The sequence below is a fragment of the Zea mays genome, chromosome 5 (assembly GCF_902167145.1).
Source record: "Zea mays cultivar B73 chromosome 5, Zm-B73-REFERENCE-NAM-5.0, whole genome shotgun sequence".
Taxonomy (NCBI): Eukaryota; Viridiplantae; Streptophyta; class Magnoliopsida; order Poales; family Poaceae; genus Zea; species Zea mays.
Genome location: NC_050100.1, coordinates 59,849,821 through 59,873,454, shown reverse-complemented (window position 1 = coordinate 59,873,454; position 23,634 = coordinate 59,849,821). Strand labels below are relative to the sequence as shown.

At 48.0% G+C, this 23,634-nt stretch overlaps 2 protein-coding genes across 7 annotated transcripts; both read left to right on the top strand.

The window, feature by feature from the left end:
• The first annotated feature begins 1,746 nt into the window (after positions 1 to 1,746).
• sbp25 (SBP-transcription factor 25) lies at positions 1,747 to 6,518 on the top strand. Of its 5 annotated transcripts, none has more exons than XM_008645495.3 (5): positions 1,747 to 2,402; positions 3,705 to 4,408; positions 4,892 to 5,019; positions 5,504 to 5,770; positions 6,012 to 6,518. In XM_008645495.3, exons 2-5 carry the CDS (start codon positions 3,792 to 3,794, stop codon positions 6,317 to 6,319), a joined length of 1,320 nt encoding a protein of 439 aa, XP_008643717.1. In that variant the 5' UTR covers positions 1,747 to 2,402; positions 3,705 to 3,791; the 3' UTR covers positions 6,320 to 6,518. The 5 variants fall into 5 exon arrangements, with proteins under 5 accessions (XP_008643717.1, XP_008643719.1, NP_001352585.1 ...); XM_008645497.4 differs by lacking the exon at positions 1,747 to 2,402 and adding an exon at positions 2,499 to 2,762; NM_001365656.1 differs by lacking the exon at positions 1,747 to 2,402 and adding an exon at positions 2,765 to 2,960 and having other exon boundaries at positions 6,012 to 6,516.
• A 2,083-nt stretch (positions 6,519 to 8,601) lies between these two features.
• LOC100191226 (putative protein kinase superfamily protein) lies at positions 8,602 to 10,688 on the top strand. Of its 2 annotated transcripts, NM_001136660.1 has the most exons (5): positions 8,707 to 8,982; positions 9,075 to 9,418; positions 9,558 to 9,827; positions 9,959 to 10,082; positions 10,191 to 10,688. In NM_001136660.1, exons 1-5 carry the CDS (start codon positions 8,886 to 8,888, stop codon positions 10,529 to 10,531), a joined length of 1,176 nt encoding a protein of 391 aa, NP_001130132.1. In that variant the 5' UTR covers positions 8,707 to 8,885; the 3' UTR covers positions 10,532 to 10,688. The 2 variants fall into 2 exon arrangements, with proteins under 2 accessions (NP_001146000.1, NP_001130132.1); NM_001152528.1 differs by having other exon boundaries at positions 8,602 to 10,678.
• Positions 10,689 to 23,634: the final 12,946 nt, after the last annotated feature.

Genomic DNA, 23,634 nt, shown 5'->3' with positions numbered 1-23,634 from the left:
TGGTTGGTTGAGTGAAGTATATATGGAGACCCTAACTCGAAACTAGCCATTGGAGAAAAACTGCTGCTCTCCGCGGTACACAGGACAGTTCGGTGCTCCACTAGCCGTTGGATATGACCGTTGCAGGTGACCATTGCCGCACGTCATCCTTGCACCGGACAGTCCGGCATGTGGCACCGGACAATCTGATGTGCCACCGGACAGTCCGGCATGTGGCACCGGACAATCCGATGTGCCACTGGACAATCCGTTGTTCTCAGTCGGACGATCCGTGACTGGTTACACTTTCTTCAAGTCTTGGACTTTGATTGATACTTGTTGTTCTTCACTTATAGTCTTCATAATGTCTTCTTTTATGGTGTTTCTTCCTCAATGCCTTAGTCCAAGTCCTTTTAGCATCATGTGAACTATAAATACAAACACTATCAAACACTTTAGTCCACAGATTATGTTGATCATCAAACACCAAAATCATTTAGTTAAATGGGCCAAGGTCCATTTTCCTTACACGATCGAAGCGCACACCATGATTTTTATAAGAGCGAAGCCCAGTTTGCCGTTTTCCATAACCGCAATAATCTTCGCCATGGGGTCCTTGGGGTCCTTGGTAGCCTCTCTCCACCGCGTTGCTTCTCGAGAGGACGGGGTTTTCGACTTTTGGGAACAGCTGTGACCAACTAAGCTGTCCTCTTGTACCGTACCTTTGTTTTGATTCTTCTTCATGCAAAACGATGGGGATAAACGTGAGGGTTTACATGGGCCCTGCCTTGACAATCCCTCCCTCTTGCAGGCCCGTCGTTTGCCCAGTGCATGTGGCACGACAGCGCAGGGCCCTAATTTTTTTAGGAACCCTAATTTTCTAACCAATAAAGAGATATGAGATGTCATGAGTCCAACGTTCTACCCTTGCCGCCATCAGTGCGGCTACGTGCGTAGGATACTGAGAGGACACAAGCAATCCGTAGAAGAAGAGGGAGGCGACTTGTAAGGTAAGCGAGGACCTTCGCAGCCGCGCTGCTCTTCTAGTCTTCTGATAGACGTTTGATGGAAGCTAGATCTGATTTCATCTGAATAAAAATGATAATCTTGAGAAGATTAGGTATGAAAATATAATTGAATATTTTATTTTAAAGAACACCAGTTGCAAGATCCTCCTTACTAGAAGTTAAATTAGTATGTGTAATATATTCTTTACATTTTAACGTTAATGTTCACTGTTGTTCTAAATATTGAGATAAACACATTAGAGTTAAATTTTGATTATTTTTTATCACTATATATTATACGCTATAGGGCTCACTTTTTTTACACCGGGGGCCGCCCTGCTCTTTTGTCTGGGTCGGCGTTGGCGTCGCTTGCATTGCAGCACCCCATTCCGGGTTCAAGTGAACGCGTTCTTCAGAAACCGGTTTACTTATTATAATTAGTTATCATTCTTGTGTTTTATATTGCAAGCAATAAGCGGTGGTAGCAGCAGATCCACATCCTTTTCGTTTCTTAGGGTATTGTACAAGACCATTAATTGATAATATTTTTAAGTGGTCTATAGAGATTAAATGATCTGTACTTGCGTGAAGAGTCCATCTCACAACTTTATATATATATTGTCTATTAATTATATCAATGATTAAAACGTAGTCTTTGTATTTTATAAAAAAACAATCTAAGAGCTACCGTGACGTGATTTTAGCTAGTGATTCATCCTTTTCCATGTGCCAACTCATGTTCGAGAGCAGCAATTGGGGCACTGGCCTGTCCTTCGCTCGCTCCTCTTGCAGTAGAAAAATACAGGAGCGGCCGAGCGGGACCAGATCTCTGCATGGTAGAGAAAGCAACAGCAAATATGGAGTGGCATCGGTACTTGTTCTTTCCGTTTCCCAAAAGAAAAAAAACCCTGTTTCAGGCCAACCAACCAGCTGCCCTGCCGGCGCGATTTCTCTTTCTTTCTCCTCCCCCACCGAGCGCCGATCTCTGTTTCGCCCTATCGCAGGAGGCGACATGCAACAGTGGAGTCGCTGACCAGGGAGGGGATGTGACTGTGAAAGGCTGCTGCAGCTGGCCATGCGATTTCAGATTTCCCATTCACAACAATTCACCCCACCCATCGTGCACATGATCCTACTGTTGTGCACACTGATTGATGAGAACTGTAGTGGCTTTGTCCTCTACCCACCACCACCACCACCAATAGCAGGCCCTTTTATACATTGGCCATGACACCGATGATCACTCCAAACAGCAGCTGCAAAGATCACCCTGGATTCCTGGAGCACGGAGAGAGAGCCGAGCGAGCAGCTGTCGGCACTTGGGAGTGGCACTGTGGAATCTGGAGAACCTAGGTAGAAAATCAAGCAAAGCATCTCCCACTCCAAGCAGTAGCACCAACACCCCCCTGCATTCAGGTTAGGAATTCGTAGTATGCTTTCTCTGTACTACTAGTTGTAGTAGTAAATTAGAATATTCTTTCCTTCTTTTTATGGATCTCTCACCCAGACGGATACTTGCTCCGATTGGGAAGACGGGATCGGCCATCTTGGGGGGTGCTCACTGTGTCCAGTTCTTCCATCTCTCTTTTCCCCCTTGAGGAGGAGTGGAGTGGTTGAGGCGGTGGTTGTTGGGGTCGCAGTCGCAGGGTTGGGCTAGGGCATGTGCTGATGTGCATGCTGGCGCCTGGACGCTGTGGCGTGCACTGTATGCTGAGGCAGCCATCCACTGGGCCTCACCCTCTCTTCCTGCGTCAGGTGGGGTTCATGGACACAGAGGTAGGAGAAAGGTTGCCATCTCGTGTGTGTGTGTCTGTTGGATGGATCTCTGTGAGCCATGCCCTCTTTGTCTTCTTGCTTTTGCTTTCTTGGTCCCTTCCCTTCTCTTTTCTAGCAGAGCTCTCGTGGTTCTTGGCCTTCCGTGTGTCTGCCAGGTAGAAATTTTAACCGAAAAAAAGATTCTTCCGAGCAAAGGAGGTTAGATGCTTGATTCCACACCCAGCATTTCCCCTCCTTTTCTGTATAAAACAATATTCCTTTTTTATTTTGGTTTGCATCCTCTTTGCCCCCACCCCCATACACACAAAAGAAACTGGATTCGGTGCCTATTGGTTCTTGTGTTGGTGGGAACAGTAGGGCAGCGCCAATAATGCAGTGCTGAGGTAATTGCTGCGAAAGATGAGAGAGGGTCTTGGATGTGGGTGGTTGTGATGGTGGATAGGCATATAGGATAGGGCCAAACCTAGATGGGGCTGAGGATAGGGAAGGCATGCATGATAGGGACTTCAAAGACCCAGGTGAGAGCTCAGTCGACGGTAATGCCGCCGCAGCTCCTTTAGTCGCCAGGCGATTGGCATGCCACGGTTCCTGGTTCATCTCGCAGAGTTAGTTTGAGTTCGAGGCTTGTGTGGTGTTGCTGATTGCGCACAAGAGGTCCAGGAACATATAGGCGGCGGATCTGGCTGCGTTCTTTCTGTTTCGTCAGAGAAGGGGTTTCAGGTCTCTGATCTTTTATCCCTGTCCTATTGTCCCAATACCTGTTCATTCTGTTCTTGCTGTGATTCTCTCACGAAATGAGCTGCACATGGTTCATTGACACAGTCTTTTTTATAGTTATATCTTGTGCGAATCGCAAGTTTTAAGCAAGTTGACTATCTGGGTTCATCTGTTTCAGTTCTGTACTTTGTCTTTGACATTTATTCTTTCTACTCTTCCCTGCAGCGCTGCCAGCTTTCACATAAACAAGTTGGGGAAGCAGTTGAGGTTTTCTAATTCTTCTTGGAAGGATTGAGATCTCCAGTTCTGATAATGGGTTCTTTTGGGATGAACTGGAATCAGAAGGACCCCATGGTGTGGGATTGGGAACATCTAGTACCGTCTGTCTCAAATGCAGTTACAAGGCACGGATCTGCTAATTCATCTGGTGGTACTCTTACTTCTAACTCAGAGCTAGGGCATGGTTCATCCAAGAGCTCTATTTCAGCGTCCATTGATTCACCCTCTGGAGTAGGGAACAGCTTAGAGTTCAACTTCGCCGCTGTTGAGAGGCATGTTAAGAACACGGGCACGAACGGCAGAGTCGATGACTCGGGGAATTCTCCATCGTCAATGATAGCTTTCAACCAAGGAGAGCCATTAATCAGCCTGAAACTTGGGAAGAGGGCTTACTTCGAAAACGCCTGCGGAGGACAGGATGCCAAGGTTTCTGCAGCTTCAGACGTTACTTCTGCAGCCAGCGTGGTCAAGAAGACTAAGGTGTCTCAGCAGAATGCAAAGAACTGGTACTGTCAGGTTGAAGGGTGCAAAGTTGACCTGTCTTCTGCTAAAGATTACAATCGCAAGCACAAGGTCTGTGTAGTCCATTCTAAAGCTACCAAGGTGGTTGTTGCTGGTCTAGAGCGTCGGTTTTGTCAACAGTGTAGCCGGTGAGATTTCCTTCCATTAAAACTGAGTTCTCCTTTCATTCTACGATATTCATATTTGTATTTGCCAAGTTACTTTTTTTTGGCATCTTTAATGAGGGAGGGAGCTTTGAAAATGTGACCAGCTGAAAGCAATACCAGCCACTCAAGTTGTAGAGCGAAGTGGACTTGTGCTAGTCTATATGATGCTCAATTATTTTGCTTGGCTCAGACTCTCATGATATTTATGTTATTTAATCTTTTCTAATTAAGGTACACAGGAACGCTAGCATGAAATGAATAGTGAAGAAAAATTGGCAATTCCTTTTGTTTCTGGCACTAGCTGTAATGGTGTAGGACTGCCTAAGTGGAGTGTTGAACTGTTGATGCAACATCTTGAGAAGGAGAAATTGTACACAAGCTTATAACTAACATTTACACTTTGATCTGTTGTTGACATAATGAAGCTCCATTTCCCTCTTTTCTTTAATCCTTCTCTGTTTGTAGTTTTCATGGTTTAGCGGAGTTTGATCAGAACAAACGAAGCTGTCGTAGGCGTCTGATGCATCATAATGCACGGAGGAGGAAACCTCAGGCAGACACAATTTCATTCAATTCATCGACAATGTTTTATGGTAGTACTGAACTCCCAAAAACACCTTCTGAGCTAATGAACTACATGCTACTCATTCAGTACCTCTTTACTTTTCTGCGAGGCCTGGTTCTGAATCTTATATGTTAAAAGAGCACTTTATATTTCCCGCAAAAAAAAAAACAGGAGCACATGATATAGGTATCAAATGGCTAATCTGCTATTATAACTTGTTGAGCAGTTCTGCCCATATTTCCAGATTGATGGTTGAATGAAAATTCTTTAGTTATTGTGCTTTTGGATGAAATAATGATACCTGTTTCAAACAGAAGTATAAATAAATATCGGTTCAGATCTTTCCAAATTTATTTTCACCATATGTCTTTCTTTTTTCCTTGTGCGGAAACATTGAGGGTAGCCTAGTACCAATTTCCTTGGGACTAAAAGACTTTGTTGTTTTTGTTTTTGTTTTTGTTGTTGTTATGGAAACACTTTAGTCTTAATGCTGGTGTCATTTGCATTTGCAGATACAAGGCAGCGGACAAATCTTTTCTTTAGTCAACCACTTTATGGCCAAGTGAGGAGCAATGCAGGGTCTTCATGGGATAACTTGGGAGGCTTAAAATTCATGGAGACGAAACATCCGCCAGTGCATCCAACAAAAACAGCATCCCCTGATGAACTGCATTTCTCAGCCCTCCAGATAACTAGTGCTGCGGCTCACACCGGACATCATCATGATCTCGATGGGTTCATGGCGTTCAAGGGAACCAGCACAAAGGTCCTTAACCAAGGTACTTCGCCTGTCTACAGATCTATTACTGAACCTGAAAAGATCAAACAGGAAACTCTGTCAGCATTTAAAAAAAAACTAAACCATATTGAGCCCTTACAGTTCGTAAAAGAGAAACTGCACAGATGGTCTCTCGCATTGTTGTATTACTCGAATGATTATTCTCCTGTAAGCACTGCATTTTAGATGATTTCCGATGTGGAAGCCACCTGACGCGCATTTTACACCCGTGACAATTTCAGGCGTGGAGGCTTGGGCGGCCGCTTCCAGCTCGAACAACGGAGGCCCAGAAGGTGGGCGTGCTCTCTCTCTTCTGTCAGACGGCTCGTGGGGCTCGAGTTCAGCCGTCATCCAGCAGCCCACATCTCACGCGGACGCCGGTGCATTGCTGCCGCCCCTCGCCACCGTTGCCGTCTCCAACGCCGCCGCCGCCGCCGGGCATCCTCTGGACCCGTCCCCGGGAAGGTTCTGGCCGCAAGACGATCATCCCCCGCTCGTCGACGGACCCGCCACGCAGATTCCGGAGCTGGCGCACCTCCGGATATGGTGAAAGGAAACGCATGTGATGCGGTGACTGGTGACATGCCAGTTCGAGGGCCTGGCTGGGAACACATCTGGTTGGTTAGCCTGCCGCTCTGGCTTGAATTTGCCGGCGACGACAGTCTTTGTTTGTATCTTTTGATCAGAACGGACACAGACATGTTTGCACAATATAATGTGACGAGTCCCTCTTTGGGGTTGAGGAGTGAGGAGATGGAGAACGATAGGAGGCAAAAATATATATATATATATATATATATATATATATATATATATATATATATATATATATATATATATATATATATATATATATATATATATATTTGTTTCGCGCGTTTTCCCGGCAGTATTTAAAATATTTAGGATCAGCTGTGTGCTTCTGCCGAATCACGTTTCAGCGTTGTCGTTATTAGAGCAACTTCAATAGGAGCTCTAAACATATAAACAAATTGAAATATAGGGTCTAAACATTAAAAAGACAGCTTCAACAGGAGCCTTATTTTAATAAAATTCATCTAAACATTTTCGTGTTGGAAGGAAGCCGCCCCTCTCTATCCTCCCGTCAGTCCCCTCTCCATCTTCCTGCTTCAGCACTTGTGATGAAAGAACAAGCTGTTTCTGTGACAATGACAGATAATAATTGTCATGCCATCCACTTATTTGCATGAGAAAATCTCTTCAATGTCATCCAAACTTATATGAATATCTTCAATGCCATCAGAATTTATAGATTCCCTTCAATATCATCAAATTTAAATTTTAATCCCTTTAATGACATTACCGTTAGTTTGGAGCTAACGCCGTTAGTTCAATTTAAAGTCAATCTCTCCAGTGCCACTAAAATCTATACTGGTCCATTCAATACCACTAGAAATTGGTTCGATCTATTTGTGGTTTAAAAAATCCAGAATTAAGAAATATGGATCAAATTTTTAAAATTCCACGATTTTTAAAAACTTCAGTCCATACATATGCTTCGGCAACAGAAAGTAGAATGTTCAGATCATGGACAGACCAAGCTAACTTGAGAGTAGAAAATCATTTCATCCATTTGCATATACTTCAGCAGCAGAAAGTGAGGCAACACAAACTGATGTCTGTACTAAGTTTGGATTGATCCTTTCTTTGTCACGGTCTCTGAATCTCCGATCGAGCTGTTTTTGTGGCGGCGCTAGAGCAACAAGATTAGAAAATGCCGGCCATTGGGCGACTGGGGTGGGGGAACGACAAGCACAATGGATGGCGGCAAATGTAAAATAATAGAAAAGGCCCGGCGGTAGTTGCAACGAAATGAAGGTTTAAGGCTAAACATGGTTGGGAACGGGCCTTTAATTTGGACCCTAAACAAGTTGACTGCGTAGCTAATTTGAAATATAGGGGCGTAATTATAAGGCTAATGGTTGGAGTTGCTCTTACGCCCCGTTTGGATCACTGGAATTGAATTCCATTCTAATAATAGTAATTTAGGCATATATTAATTAAGCTAATTTGGTTTTATGCAAAATATATTTGTATACTATTATTAGCAAGATGTCGGAGATATTTATGTGCTACATTTTTACTATAGGTGAGTGAAACGAAGAATGTCATGTAAGTTATAGATTAGAAACCAATTCTAGTAATGCATAAAATCATTTCCCACCCTCCACCCCATGAATTTGAGATAGGCTTATATCTGAACTCTAGAAAGTGGTGGAATGTCAAATTCCAAACTAAATAAGTTACTTTATTGAGTGAATTCCAATTTCTCTAAAATGAAGGGATCCAAACGCCCCGTTAGAGAAATTTATTCAAGTGAAATTCATGGCTGGTAATGTGGTTTCTTGTGTCGACGGCACCAGGGGATAATAGTCCGGATAGACCTTCGACTACCTTGGAATTTGTACTAAAAACAATCTACTTCTCAGGTTGAAGTCCAAATAATCAGATCTATACAATTTATAACTTAATCTGATGAATCAAAATATCAAATGCATTGTGAGATATTTTGATTATTTTTTTGTTTAGGTGCCGAATTATGGAAATTCTGGAATTATATATTGTACATCCATTCTCGAATATTTATCGTCCGCTAGTTTATTTTTAAACTAAATAACGATAAATAAAAAAACGAAGAGAATATTACATGTCTAATTTTTTTTAATCCTCAGCTATCCAAATCCTGGGTCCGCGCTACTGAACGACACTACGATGCGTGCACGATGGTGGTTGGTACCTGGCCCAAGATTTCGTTTGGCTCTCATGTCTGTTTAGCTGTTGCATGCCAAATTAAGGCAAAGCAGGCAAAGGCGCGAGGCGGCGGGCTGGCCACCCAAAAGCTCGGGGCGCCCATGCTCCGACCATTGCTCCCGCCGCTAGCTCGTCTCCGGCCCCTGCCTATTCATTCGTCTCTCCCAGCAGCTCACCGTCGTGCCTCCTCCATCGGCATCCACCCGGCCGAGAGCACAACGTGTACCGTCTCTCCCCAGCGTGCGCGCGCGCGTGGTCGGAGGCTGCCGTCGCTCGCGTCGGCCGCCCCCGCCGGCCAGCGAGAGCGAGGGACAACGACCGACCGACCGACCAGCTCGAGGTGAATGAACAGCCGCATACCGTTCCTCCAGAAAATGCACCGCTGGATCATCCCTAGCTGCGGCGACACCCGCCAGCCGCGCCCTTCCTCCCGCCATCGAGGTATGCACCATGACCTCAAGGAGCTGGCGTCTGTAAAATGCTCGACGTATGTGATCTGTGCGTTCCCGATCGCGCGCGGCGCACGCGTGCAGATGCGTTCCCGAGGCCGGCGTCGGCGTCGGCGTCGGCGTCGGCGGCCCCGTCCCCTCAGAAGCTGAGGAAGGTGGGGTCGGAGGGGACGCTGGTGCTGTCCGTGCCCAAGGACGTAGAGGAGATCCGGACCATGTCGGCGTACGGCCGCCTCAAGCTCTTCACCTACCACGAGCTCAGGAAGGCCACCGGCAACTTCAACCCGGGGCAGATCGTCGGCGAGGGCGGCTTCGGCGTCGTGTACAGAGGGGTCATCGACGGCTCCGTGCGGAAGGGCTACCCGTCCACCGCGGTCGCCGTCAAGGTGCTCAACCCGCAGGGACTCCAGGGTGACAGGGAGTGGCTGGTATGGTCAGGGCTCTGGCACCGATCCATCCATCTCTGCGCGCGTGCAAGCGTCATGCATGTGTTCCGGCCATCCATCTCCAATCTCACCCCCGACCCGACGACGTGACGTCCATGGACGTGCTTGTGCGTGCGTGCAGACGGAGGTGAGCTACCTCGGACAGTACAGCCACCCGAACCTGGTGGAGCTCATCGGCTACTGCTGCGAGGACGACCACCGGCTGCTGGTGTACGAGTTCATGGCCAAGGGCAGCCTGGAGCACCACCTGTTCCGCCGCTCCTGCAGACTCTCGTGGACGACGCGGGTGGCCATCGCGCTCGACGTCGCCAGGGGCCTCGCCTTCCTCCACGGGCCCGACCGCCCCATCATCTACCGGGACTTCAAGAGCTCCAACATCTTGCTCGACGCGGTTTGTTCGTTTTTATTGCATGCGTTGGCGTACGATCGATCGTCAGTTCACATTCACCCCGGCCTGCCGGTGCCGGTGACCACCAATTATAAAGCACCAGACTCACCACCGTGCCTCTCTCGATCTGCCAGAAATTCAACGCCAAGCTGTCGGACTTCGGGCTCGCCAAGGAAGGGCCGATGGGCGGTGAGACGCACGTGTCCACCAGGGTCATGGGCACCTACGGCTACGCCGCGCCGGAGTACATAGCCACCGGTAGGTATCTCCGATCCTCCACCACCTCCTTCTTCTTCCCAGACGTAGATGAGATCACTGCCTGCCGGCGTCCGGCGCTCGCTGCTGCAACGATAGTATGCAATGCAGGGCACCTGACGGTGATGAGCGACGTGTACGGCTTCGGCGTGGTGCTGCTGGAGATGCTGGTGGGACGGCGCGCGCTGGAGCCGAGCCGGGCGGGAGGCCGCGACGGCAGCCTGGTGGACTGGGCGCGGCCCATCCTTATCCGGCCCAAAAAGTTGGAGCGGATCCTGGACCGGCGGATGGGCGAGGTCTGCTCGGAGATGGGCCTGCAGCGCGTGGCCCGCCTCGCGTACGACTGCCTCAGCCAGAACCCCAAGGTCCGGCCCTCCATGGCCAGGGTCGTCACCACGCTCGAGGCAGTCCTCGCCGCCGGTGCCGGTGCCGCCGACGCCGCGCCGCGGTGAGACCGGAGGTTGATGTAGGTAGTAGGGTCGGCATACGGATTAATTAGGTGCGTACGGGTATATGCTTGGGCGGAGGAGGCATGTTTAATTTGGTGTAATCATTTGATCGAATCGATTATTCATGGAGTTTAAATATATTAAAGTTGTAAAAGAATAGAAAAACAATTCTGCAGCTTTTCTCGGACGCTTTTGTACAGCGCCACCGGCGACCAAGTAGTATAGTAGAGAATGATTTTTTTAGACGATGAAAAGAAGTTACGTTTTAAACCTACTAGGTAGCATGCGTTGCGATGGCTCTGTTGACACCTTTTTAGGGCGTCAATCACTCAACACGAATTAGCGGTGGTGCTCTCTGCACAGAAGCGGATGGTCCGCAGCCTGGCGCGAGGCTAGGTTTTCCTGCCTGACGGCCGGACGGTCCGCGCGTGCGTAGGGGCGGCGGAAGATCGCCGGTGGCGTCTGGATCTCGCTCCTGGGTAGAGATGGCAACGGGTACAAACCCGCTGGGTTTTGCCGTCCCAAACCCGTACCCGTGAACAATATCTATGCCCATTAAAAAACCCATACCCATGACGGGTTTGAGATTTTGCCCAAACCCGTACCCATCGGGTTTGCGGGTACCCATGGGTTACCCGCGGGTTTCATCTCCAATATACTTGTTCTTCTCATAATCAATAAGTATCGTAATGATTAATGATATCATGATCCAAAATTTATGTAATGAACAACGAGTTCATGATTTGGTATAAAAATTATTAGTAGAGAAAATGAAATACAAATAATAAGTTGTATAATTAAGTGACCTTGCACTAAGTTATCCATCCACCACATATATAACGCTAGTAAAACCTATAATAGCAAGCAAGCAACACTCTCATCGACTACTGATACATTCACCAATTGATAAAATTTATGAAGTAAATAAGGAATAACAAGTTTGTTGTTCGTTTATAAAATAAAATGACAATATGCACTAGGTTTGGTCGGGTTTAAAAAACCCACGGGTTCACGGGTCTGGGTACTATAGGAACAAACCCGTACCCATAAACCCGCTGGGTATAGATTTATGCCCATTAACAAACCCATGGGTATGAAAATTGACCCAAACCCGTACCCTAATGAGGTAAAAACCCATCGGGTTTCGGGTTTCGGGTACCCATTGCCATCTCTACTCCTGGGAGGGACCCCGTCGGGGAGGAGAGATCCTAGGAGTTGTCTAGGCTCGGGCAGGCCGACCTAGACTCCTCTAATCGACGTAGAGTCGAAGAGAAGCGGAGAATTTGGGGGATCGAGAGGCTAAACTAGAACTAGACTAGAACTACTCTTAATTGTAGAGAAAATAAATGTGAAATAAAAGTGTTATTGATTCGATTGATGATTCCAAATCGGTCGTATACCTCTTTATTTATAGAGGAGGGGGGCTGGACCCTTTACAAACTAATTTCCGAGCTAATTCCGCTAATCTAGCTAACAATCGTACAAAACTCGGAACCCTAATCTGCTCTGCGCACGCGCGGACCGTCCGGCCCACAGGCGCGTGCGCAGAGTATAAAATCTAATCCCCATCCTCTGAAAGGCCAAGGCTTGATGATAGGATGTAATTCGGCTGCAGGGACCAACTGTAGGTCGCTGAATTTTTGACACACTTGGCATCCTTTGTAGTACTTGAAACAATCAGCTATCATGTTAGTCCAATAAAAACCAGACCTTCGCAACAACCACTTCATCTTTGGAGCCGATTGATGGGTACCACAAATTTCTTCATGTACTTTGGCCATGGCTAATATAGCATCTTCTGGGATCAAGCACTTAAGCAAGACGTCGTTGACTGTTCGGCGGTAGAGTTCATCACTCATCAAAACATACTTGAAAGTTGTACGCCGAATGTTCTTATCTATCCTGATATTGGGATTTCGTAAATAATTAGTTATGGGCGTCCTCCAATCACTTGCATCGGCTTCATTATCAGCCGAATTAATTAGGAGAACTTTCCTGGTAACTCCGGGCAGTCTGGAGTCTTTACTCGGACGGTCCGTGGCCTGGGGAATTGGCCCTCCATCGGTTATCAGATTTTCAGTGTTGTGAAATCTCACTCGCTTTATCCGATAACCTCATGCATCTTGTGCCAAATTGTTAGCTCTATGATTCTCAACTCTAGAGATATGTCGAATACTGAATTCGTCAAAAGAATGAATTATGCCCCAACATTTTTCAAGATAACTATTTAGAGTACCATCAAAACATTGATATTCTTCTAACACCTGTTGGACGACCAGCTAAGAATCACCAAATGCCTTCACATATTTTACTCCCATACAATTTAAAAGTTCCAAGCCGAACAAAAGGGCCTCATATTCGGCTTGATTGTTAGTGCAATAAGTTTTCAATCGGCTAGAGAAGTCGAAGGAGACATCACTTGGTGAAACAAGTACTATGCCAATTTCTTGCCCTTCATTGCAAACCGATCCATCAAAATATAAAGTCCAAGGAGTAATAGTGAGGTATGACATGTCTAGTTTATGAGTATCATTAATCCGATATTCTACAATAAAATCCGCTACGACCTGGCCTCTCATAGATTTCAATGGTTCATAGGCCAAGTCATATTCTATGAGTGCATAACCCAATATGGGCTTAAGCCGAAGGATAGGGGTGAAGGCATCAATCTTCCCGGTTAGGTTAGAAATAAACCTTCGTAAATAATTCACCTTGCCGAGAAACTTCTGCACTTCGACCTTACAAGTCGGAGGTCCCACATTCCGAATAGACTTGATTCGGTCAGGGTCTATCTCTAGACCATGTTCATGGATGACAAATCGTAAAAACTTACCAGCCGACACTACAAAAGCACATTTACGTGGGTTCATTTTCAAACCATAACGACGCATATTATCAAAGGCTTTGCACAAATTAGCTAAATGAGAACTAAACTCAGCCGATTTTACTACAATATCATCAATGTAGACTTCCACAGTGTTTCCCAACAGCTCGTGAAAGATCAAATTCATAGCCCTCTGATAAGTAGCACCGGCATTTTTTAGACCAAATGTCATGACAACCCACTCAAATAAACCAATGAAGCCTATACATATAAAGGCCGTTTTAGACGCATCCTCTTCGGCCATGAAAATCTGATTATATCCGGCATTACCATCAAGAAAGCTAATAATTCTATTTCCTGATGCATTATTGATTAATGTGTCGGCTATGGGCATGGGATACTCATGTTTAGGAGTTGCTCTATTTAAATTGCGAAAATCAATGCATACTCTAAGCTTACCTGACTCCTTCTTCTCCACCGACACAATATTGGAGACCCACTGCGTATCTGCAAGGTCAAATAAAATTAGCTTCTAGCAGCCGGTGGATTTTGTCCTTGATTCGTGGGAGAAGATCGAGACGAAATGTTCTAGCTCTCTGCTTGAAAGGTCTGAAACCGGACTTAATGGGCAGCCGATGCTCTACGATCTCTCGGCTTAATCCCGGCATCTCAGTGTAATTCCAAGCAAAGCAATCCGAATATTCCTTCAATAGACCGATCATCTCATTTCTAGGATCGGTCTCCAGGGTCTTTGTCGATACCCTGGATTAGGGGTACCCCTTACTACGGTATAAAGGCATGATGCCTGCGCAGCTACCCTTAACCGCGCAGAGAACAACCCCAGGGGTATCTTGTGAGCAGTTAAGGTGGCGTTCTCGGAGGCAACGGCGTCGGACCCAGAAGGCACGGGACCCCTGTACGCACAACCCGGACCGCCAAAGTAAAGCAGCCTGTAGCCATTGGATAGGGTTCGGACCCCACCAAGTGAGCTCCGGACCACCCGTAACAAGGACCCGGGAGGGGAAGCGTCGCGACCTAGGCATGGGTCCGGTATTGACACGTGTCCAGGCTCTATCCGGAGCACCTCCACTCCCCACTCGGCCAAGGGGCTAATACTGCCACATGGCTTATTGTCCGTGACGTAGGCCGGCGGGCGGTGCATGACGTGAGGGCTCTGGGCCGCGCGGTCTCTGCATTTATTGCGGAGAGGACGCGCCGCCTGTCCGCCCTTCTGACGGGCGATGTGCCCCCACGGCATTTATTGCGTCATGTCCATTCCACTGGCAGACGGCGCCAGGGCCACCCTGCAGACGGTGCACCTGTCCAGTCCGTTGCCGAAACAGTACGCCCGTGCTACGCGGTGCACTGTACTCATCCCTTGTGCGAGAAGCTTCCCCTGCACGCCGAGACCATACAAGATCTCGGGTGTCAGGGCGCAAGAAGATTGCTCCAGCAGGAGATATAAGAGGCTACATCCGCTATGTTTCTGGGCCCACATGTTGGGGCTCAACACTCTTGTACATGCCCCCCTTTAGCTATAAAAGGGGAGGCATGCGACGGTACAAGATAGGCTCACTTAGACCCAAGTGATTCTAGACAACTCAAACTCTCAAGCAATACATCACACAGTGGAGTAGGGTATTACGCCCCGGCGGCCCGAACCACTCTAAATCCTTGTGTGTTCTTGTGTTCTTCCCATTTTCCAACTAACAAGCAAAACGCTTAGGCCCCTCCTCAACTTAGGATTTAGGGCGGGTGCACTCCGCCACCCGGCTAGAGATTTCCTGGCCGACATTTGGTGCGCCAGGTAGGGGGTCTAGGCTTTAGGTTTTTGCTTGTTTCCTCGCTCAGCATGATGGTGCAGATCGTTGAGCACCGCCCCGAGACTTTGATGGATTTCGAGGTAGAGGAGGAAGCTGCTTCTTCCACACCATTGGTTCCCAACCGCCCTGTGCCGGGCGCTACTACTGTGCACGCCATACGGTTGCACAGACATCCCGGACTCCGTCGAGGGCGACTCCGAGAGCATTGTCAGCAGCCAGGGAGTTGCTGCGACACCCTCCAAGCTCCACAACCTCACCAGGGGCCATGAAGCAATGGCGGGACGACATCGACCGACTGCTCGACATGGCACACTCTACCTCGACCAGGTTGAGGCCACGGTCAACCCGGCGCCAACATGAGGCGTCGGCATCTGTGCGCTCACCCTCAGTGAGGGGCGCACAGACCAACGACCTTCGAGCAGAACTCGACCGCAGGCGTGAGGGAGAGGACGCCAGGGTCTCTTTGGAGTGGGCGCGCGAGCGCCGCCAAAACATCAAGGGCCGCAACCTCGATCAATACTTCACTGCGGCAGCACCACAGACACCAATGGGCACCCGGTCCCCAACGGGTGTCCCCTTGGCCGGCGTAGGCTGCGCCGCTCTAGCGGATCATCTCCGTGCGGCGTCATGGCCACCCAAGTTCTGGCCACACCTGCCGGAAAAGTACGACAAAACGTCAAACCTGTCGAAGTTCCTACAGGTGTACGTCACCGCCATCACGGCAGCAGGTGGGAACACCGTTGTGATGGCAACATATTTTCATGTCGCCTTGTCTGGACCTGCCCGGACTTGGCTCATGAACCTCGTCCCAGGGTCAGTCTACTCCTAGGAAGAGCTCTACGCAAGGTTCTTTGTGAACTTCGCCAGTGCTTACCAGCAGCATGGTGTGGAGGCCCACCTCCATGCGGTGAGGCAGAAGCCCAGGGAGACTCTTCGGACGTTCATCTCCCGCTTCACCAAGGTGCGAGGTACTATACCCTGCATTTCCGATGCTTCCATCATCACGACCTTCCATCAGGGAGTATGTGATGAGAAAATGTTGGAGAAGTTGGCCACGCATGACGTGGAGACTGTCCCCACGCTCTTTGCTCTGGCCGACAAATGCGCCAGAGCCACCAAGAGCCGTGCATGGCACTCGGCCCCACAAACCAGGGCTGCCCAGTCGGGTGGCTCGGGTGCCGTCCCCCGAGACGGTAAGAAGAAAAAGAAGAAGGACCGTGACTACCAAAAGCCACGATCCACTGCTCTGGTCGTTGCAGCCGCGACCGGGGGCCGGGACGATCGCAACAAGCGCCCACGGCCGTAGAAGGGTAATAGCGGCCCATGCCCTGTGCACCCCAACGGTCGCCACAGCGCCGCAGAGTGTCGCGAGATCATTGATCTGGTGAAACGTGTCAACGAACGGCGCGAGCAGTCCTCCAAGGATGGCTCCCCACCTCGTTGCCGACCTGGCAAAGAAAAGGCCGACGACGGCGAGGTGGCCACCGCTGAACGGGACCTCGGGTACCAGTCACCCGAGGGGGACCTGAAGGATGTCTTCACCGGAGGCTCCTACTCCGGTGGAGACAACTAGACGGACCCCTAGAGGGACCCCGTGCTCCCCGGTCTACGGGGCCGAAGCCTGCCTTCCCCCGGAAACCCTTCTGGACTCCCCACGGGCCCAGACTCCCGACAGGATCATGCAGAAATGGCCACAGCCGAAGACGAGGGCTCCCACGTCAAACGCGGATGGGAACCCAGGGTCAGGACCTAGCCCTACGGCAAGTACCAAACCAAGAAGGGCTCCGCAACTCTCCCCCAGCTGGGAAGGACCCTTCAAGGTAACGGGAATACACCGACCCGAGGGTAACCGTCTAGCTATGACTGAAGGAGTGCCTCCCCCTGGTGCTGGAGCATCTATGTAAGTTCTATCCATAGGAGTAAGTCTGAGGGGCCGAATTTGTTTCCCTTTTGTAACTAGGTAATGCATACGTGTACGCCAGCCCGGTGGGGTCCGACCCCATAAACCCGGCCTGTTGGTCTGCACCCATGCATGATGAGTTATAAAGAAAAGCTACCCCCTCAGTTGTGCCCCTATGATAGTTCCATCTTGTTGCTCCATGGTCTTACCTTACAGTTTTTCAGATAATGCCTTTTATCTAACCCACCCGCACGGTTCCCATCTGTCGTGACATGACGACATCCGAATTGAGCAGCCAGGCTTGCAGTTTAGGGCCTCCTTTACGAAAGTTGGGAGGTCCGACAGCCTGGGAGCCGGCTCTAGAGAACGGGACCCTGTTCCATGGGGTGGTCCGGAGCCTGTGTGGCCGGCTAGCCTGGTTCCGTACCCGAAAGACTGTACACTCCACCACTCCGTGACGGGTACCTAGTATTAGGAGCTATAAGTCCTGTGGATCCAACAACCTCGGGACCGGAACTAGAGAATGGACATTTGTCTCCTGGGGTGGTCCGGAGCCCGTGTAGCCGCTCAGCCTGGTCCCGTACCGTGGGCCTACACGCTCCACCACTCTGCGACAAATGTCCTAGTACCTAGAGCTGTGACCCAAGGGGGTCCGGACACACAACTTGGCCACCCGGACTGAAACATGTGAGTTCCGAGCATGTATCAAAGGATGGCTAATATCAGACAGGGGACCCTATGGGTGTACTACTAACGCTCCCTGGCTGAAGCTGTGTACAGATCCAGATCCCGGCGAGGCTGCCTCCCGAGAGATGTTGACAACTGAGAGCACCTAGAGGGGGGGTGAATAGGTGATCCTGTAAAAACTTGAACTTTAATGCCACAAAACTTTGTTAGGAGTTAGCACAATAAATCCAAGTGGCTAGAGAAGAGTTCTTGCAAGACACAATAACCATAAGAAGATCAACACAGATAGACACAGTGGTTTATCCCGTGGTTCGGCCAAGTCCAACACTTGCCTACTCCATGTTGTGGCGTCCCAACGGACGAGGGTTGCAATCAACCCCTCTCAAGCGGTCCAAAGACCCACTTGAATACCACGGTGTTTTGCTTTTTACTATATCCCGCTTGCGAGGAATCTCCACAACTTGGAGCCTCTCGCCCTTACAATATGATATTCACAAAGAAGCACGAAAGTAAGGGAGGGATGAGCAACGCACACAAGACACAAAATCAGAGCGACAATACGCACACAAGTCACAACACGAGCTCTCAACACAACTCAAAGAGTTCTCTACTCAAATGGAGCTCTAGTTGCTATCACAAAGAATCGAATGCGCGGAATTGAAGTCTTGGTGCTTAGGAATGCCTAGAGAATGCTTGGTGTACTCCTCCATGCGCCTAGAGGTCCCTTTTATAGCCCCAAGGCAGCTAGGAGCCGTTGAGAGCATTCCAGGAAGGCAATTCTTGCCTTCTGTCGCCTGGCGCACCGGACAATCCGGTGCACCACCGGACACTGTCCGGTGCGGATTTCTTTCCTTCTTTGGCGAAGCCGACCGTTGGAGATTCAGAGCCGTTGGCGCACCGGACACTGTCAGGTGCACACTGGACAGTCCGGTGCCCCCTTCTGACTGTTGGCTCTGCCACGCGTCGTGCGCGGATTACGCGGCCGACCGTTGGCCGGGCCGACAGTTGGCTCACCGGACAGTCCGGTGCACCACCAGACGGTCCGATGATTTATAGTCGTACACCGCCGTCGAAGTCCCGAGAGCAGCCAGTTGACAGATGCCAGCCTGGCGCACCGGACACTGTCCGGTGCACCACCGGAGACTGTCCGGTGCACCACCGGACAGTCCGGTGCACCCAGACCGAGCAGTCTGTTGGCTGTATACAGCCAACTTCTCCACATTTGTTTCTCCTGTTTCTAGCACTTAGACATAATACATTAGTCTTGAAAACAATGTACTGAGTCTAGAAACATACCTTTAATCTTGATTTGCACTTCTTGAGTCCTTGGCACAATTTAACACTTAGGCACTTGTGTTGGACACTTAATCACCAAAATACTTAGAAATGGCCCAAGGGCACATTTCTCTTTCAATCTCCCCCTTTTTGGTGATTTATGCCAACACAATAAAAAGAAACTAAAAGAAGTGCAACATCACTGCAAATGAAAACTCAAATTTGTTTTGAATCAAATTTGGCATATTTGGATCATTCTTTGCCACCACTTGGTTTGTTTTTGCAAATCAAACTCAATTTCCTATCTCTAAGTCAAACACACTTGTTGAGACATAAAGAGAGTTGTTCCAAGAGAAATTGATCAAAGATTTCAAAAACTCCCCCCTTTTCCCATAATCAACCATTCTCCCCACAAGAGGCCAACTTTTGACAAAAGAGACAATAAGAGATTTTTGACAAACCAAAAACTCTATTCTACTATTTTCAAAATTCTCAAGTGGTAGCTGATCCATTTGTTGCTTTAGCCTTATTTTCTCCCCCTTTGGCATCAAGCACCAAAACGGGATCAATCTGGACCCTTTAACCCCATTGCCTCACCAAAATCTTCAACTAAGAGTAAAAGGCAATAAGAGTACAAAGATGAACTTGGAATCAGTTACTCTTTCATCGGAGTGCAGTGGAAGTCTTGCATGGTCCAAGTCCACCTTTTCCCTTTCAAACCTCCTTTGAGACTAAATTAAGCAAACTCAAGCACACAGTTAGTCTCAAAGGGTCAACTTGTAGCACATCTCCCCCTAAATATGTGCATCACTTGCAAATGGACTTGTGAGGTCCGGGGAGTGCTTGTACAACTTGAGCACCATAAATAAACAACAAAATGCATTAAGGAACATGATCAAGGCATAAAACATATGTATGCTATAAATCAATCCAGGTTCCACGAATCTAAGACATTTAGCTCACTATGCAGCCTGCAAAAGGTTGACTCATCTAGAGGCTTCGTAAAGATATCGGCTAGCTGGTTCTCGGTGCTAACATAAAACACTTCGATATCTCCCTTTTGCTGGTGGTCTCTCAAAAAGTGATGTCGGATGTCTATGTGCTTTGTGCGGCTGTGTTCAACAGGATTATCCGCCATGCGGATAGCACTCTCACTATCACATAGGAGTGGGACTTTGCTCAGATTGTAGCCAAAGTCCCTGAGGGTTTGCCTCATCCAAAGTAGTTGCGCGCAACACTGTCCTGCGGCAACATACTCGGCCTCAGTGGTGGATAGGGCAACGAAAGTTTGTTTCTTAGAACTCCACGACACCAGGGACCTTCCTAAGAATTGGCACGTCCCCGATGTACTCTTCCTATCGACCTTACATCCAGCATAGTCGGAGTCTGAGTATCCAATTAAGTCAAAGGTAGACCCCTTTGGATACCAGATCCCCAAGCAAGGCGTAGTGACCAAATATCTAAGAATTCGCTTCACTGCCACTAAGTGACACTCCCTTGGATCGGATTGAAATCTAGCACACATGCATACCCTAAGCATAATATCCGGTCTACTAGCACATAAATAAAGTAAGGACCCTATCATAGACCGGTATGCCTTTTGATCAACGGACTTACCTCCTTTGTTGAGGTCGGTGTGTCCGTCGGTTCCCATTGGAGTCTTTGCGGGCTTGGCGTCCTTCATCCTAAACCGCTTGATCAAGTCTTGCGTGTACTTCGTTTGGGAGATGAAGGTCCCATCCTTGAGTTGCTTCACTTGGAACCCAAGGAAATAGCTTAACTCGCCCATCATCGACATCTCAAACTTTTGAGTCATCACCCTGCTAAACTCTTCACAAGACTTTTGGTTAGTAGAACCAAATATTATGTCATCGACATAAATTTGGCACACAAAAAGATCACCATCACAAGTCTTAGTGAATAACGTTGGATCGGCTTTCCCAACCTTGAAAGCATTAGCAATTAAAAAGTCTCTAAGGCATTCATACCATGCTCTTGGGGCTTGCTTAAGTCCATAGAGCGCCTTAGAGAGCTTACACACGTGGTCGGGGTACCGTTCATCCTCGAAGCCAGGGGGTTGCTCCACGTACACCTCCTCCTTGATTGGCCCGTTGAGGAAAGCGCTCTTCACATCCATTTGGAACAACCTGAAAGAATGGTGAGTAGCATAGGCTAACAATATGCGAATTGACTCTAGCCTAGCCACAGGAGAAAAAGTCTCCTCAAAGTCCAAACCTGCGACTTGGGCATAACCTTTTGCCACAAGTCGTGCCTTGTTCCTTGTCACCACCCCGTGCTCGTCTTGTTTGTTGCGGAACACCCACTTGGTTCCCACAACATTTTGCTTGGGACGAGGCAAAACTTCATTTCGCTTGAAGTTATTGAGCTCTTCCTGCATGGCCAACACCCAATCCGGATCTAGCAAAGCCTCTTCTACCCTGAAAGGCTCAATAGAAGAGACAAAAGAGTAATGCTCACAAAAATTAACTAATCTAGAGCGAGTAGTTACTCCCTTGCTAATATCACCCAAAATCTGGTCGACGGGATGATCCCTTTGAATCGTCGCTTGAACTTGGGTTGGAGGTGCCGGTTGCGCTTCTTCCTCTATCACATGAACATCTTGTGCTCCCCCTTGATCACACGCCTCTTCTTGATGAACCTGTTCATCGTCTTGAGTTGGGGGATGCACTATTGTTGAGGAAGAAGGTTGATCTTGCTCCTTTTGTTCCTGTGGTCGTACATCACCAATCGCCATGGTACGTATTGCGGCCGTCGGAACATCTTCTTCATCTACATCATCAAGATCAACAACTTGCTCTCTTGGAGAGCCATTAGTCTCATCAAATACAACGTCGCTAGAGACTTCGACCAAACCCGATGATTTGTTGAAGACCCTATACGCCTTTGTATTTGAATCATAACCTAATAAAAACCCTTCTACAGCTTTGGGAGCAAACTTAGTATTTCTACCTTTCTTCACTAGAATGTAGCATTTACTCCCAAATACACGAAAGTAAGATACATTGGGTTTGTTACCAGTTAGGAGCTCATATGAAGTCTTCTTGAGGAGGCGATGAAGGTATACCCGGTTTATGGCGTGGCAAGCCGTGTTCATAGCTTCCAACCAAAACCGCTCGGGCGTCTTTAATTCTCCAATCATTGTCCTCGCCATGTCTCTGAGCGTCCTGTTCTTCCTCTCTACCACACCATTTTGTTGTGGTGTGTAGGGAGCGGAGAACTCGTGCTTGATTCCTTCCTCCTCAAGGTACTCCTCCATTTGAAGGTTCTTGAACTCGGACCCGTTGTCGCTCCTTATCTTCTTCACCTTGAGCTCAAACTCATTTTGAGCTCTCCTTAGGAAGCGCTTGAGGGTCCCTTGGGTTTCAGATTTATCCTGCAAAAAGAATACCCAAGTGAAGCGGGAAAAATCATCAACTATAACAAGACCATACTTACTTCCTCCTATGCTTAGATAGGCGACGGGTCCGAAGAGGTCCGTATGAAGCAACTCCAAAGGTCTTGATGTGGTCATCACATTTTTTGCATGATGAGAGCTTCCCACATGTTTACCTGCTTGACAAGCTGCACAAGGTCTATCTTTTTCGAAAGTTACATTAGTTAGACCTATCACGTGTTCTCCCTTTAGAAGCTTGTGAAGGTTTTTCATTCCTACATGTGCTAAACGGCGATGCCACAACCAGCCCATGCTAGTCTTAGCAATTAAGCATGCATCTAGACCGGCCTCCTCTTTTGCAAAATCAACTAAATAAAGTTTGTCGTCTAGTACACCCTTAAAAGCTAGTGAACCATCACTTCTTCTAAAGACAGACACATCTACATTTGTGAATAAGCAATTATATCCCATATTACAAAGTTGACTAACAGACAACAAGTTATATCCAAGCGACTCAACTAAAAACACATTGGAAATGGAGTGCTCGGATGAAATAGCAATCTTTCCTAACCCTTTCACCTTGCCTTGATTCCCGTCACCGAATATGATTGAGTCTTGGGAGTCTTTGTTCTTGACGTAGGAAGAGAACATCTTCTTCTCCCCCGTCATGTGGTTTATGCATCCGCTGTCGATAATCCAGCTTGATCCCCCGGATGCATAAACCTGCAAGGCAAATTTAGGCTTGGGTCTTAGGTACCCAACTCTTGTTGGGTCCTACAAGGTTAGTGACAATTGTCTTAGGGACCCAAATGCAAGTTTTGTCTCCCTTGCATCTTGCCCCTAACTTCCTAGCAATCACCTTCTTATCCTTTCTACAAATAGTGAAGGAAGCATTGCAAGTATGAAAAATTGTAGAAGATTCATAGTTTACTTTCCTAGGAATATGAACAGCATTTCTTCTAGGCATAGCATTTTTCCTAGCCAAATTTCTATCATGCATAATAGAAGAACTAGAAGCAATCATGGCATGAGAATCAAAAGCATCATAACTTCTATAAACATTCCTAGAATGTCTCCTATCATGATACATGAAGGCATGGTTCTTTTGAGCACTACTAGCCATAGGGGCCTTCCCTTTCTCCTTGGCGGAGATGGAAGCCTTATGGTTTGTTAAGTTCTTGACTTCCCTCTTGAAGCCAAGAC

What these genes read in the sequence shown, in the direction of transcription:
- sbp25 (XM_008645495.3), top strand. Translation starts at nt 3,792, where the DNA reads ATGGGTTCTTTTGGGATGAACTGGAATCAGAAGGACCCCATGGTGTGG. An exon ending in TTCATCGACAATGTTTTATG is followed by an intron (nt 5,020 to 5,503) that starts GTAGTACTGAAC and finishes TTGCATTTGCAG; the next exon opens with ATACAAGGCAGCGGACAAAT. An exon ending in CACAAAGGTCCTTAACCAAG is followed by an intron (nt 5,771 to 6,011) that starts GTACTTCGCCTG and finishes TGACAATTTCAG; the next exon opens with GCGTGGAGGCTTGGGCGGCC.
- LOC100191226 (NM_001136660.1), top strand. Translation starts at nt 8,886, where the DNA reads ATGAACAGCCGCATACCGTTCCTCCAGAAAATGCACCGCTGGATCATC. An exon ending in AGGGTGACAGGGAGTGGCTG is followed by an intron (nt 9,419 to 9,557) that starts GTATGGTCAGGG and finishes GCGTGCGTGCAG; the next exon opens with ACGGAGGTGAGCTACCTCGG. An exon ending in CCAACATCTTGCTCGACGCG is followed by an intron (nt 9,828 to 9,958) that starts GTTTGTTCGTTT and finishes TCGATCTGCCAG; the next exon opens with AAATTCAACGCCAAGCTGTC.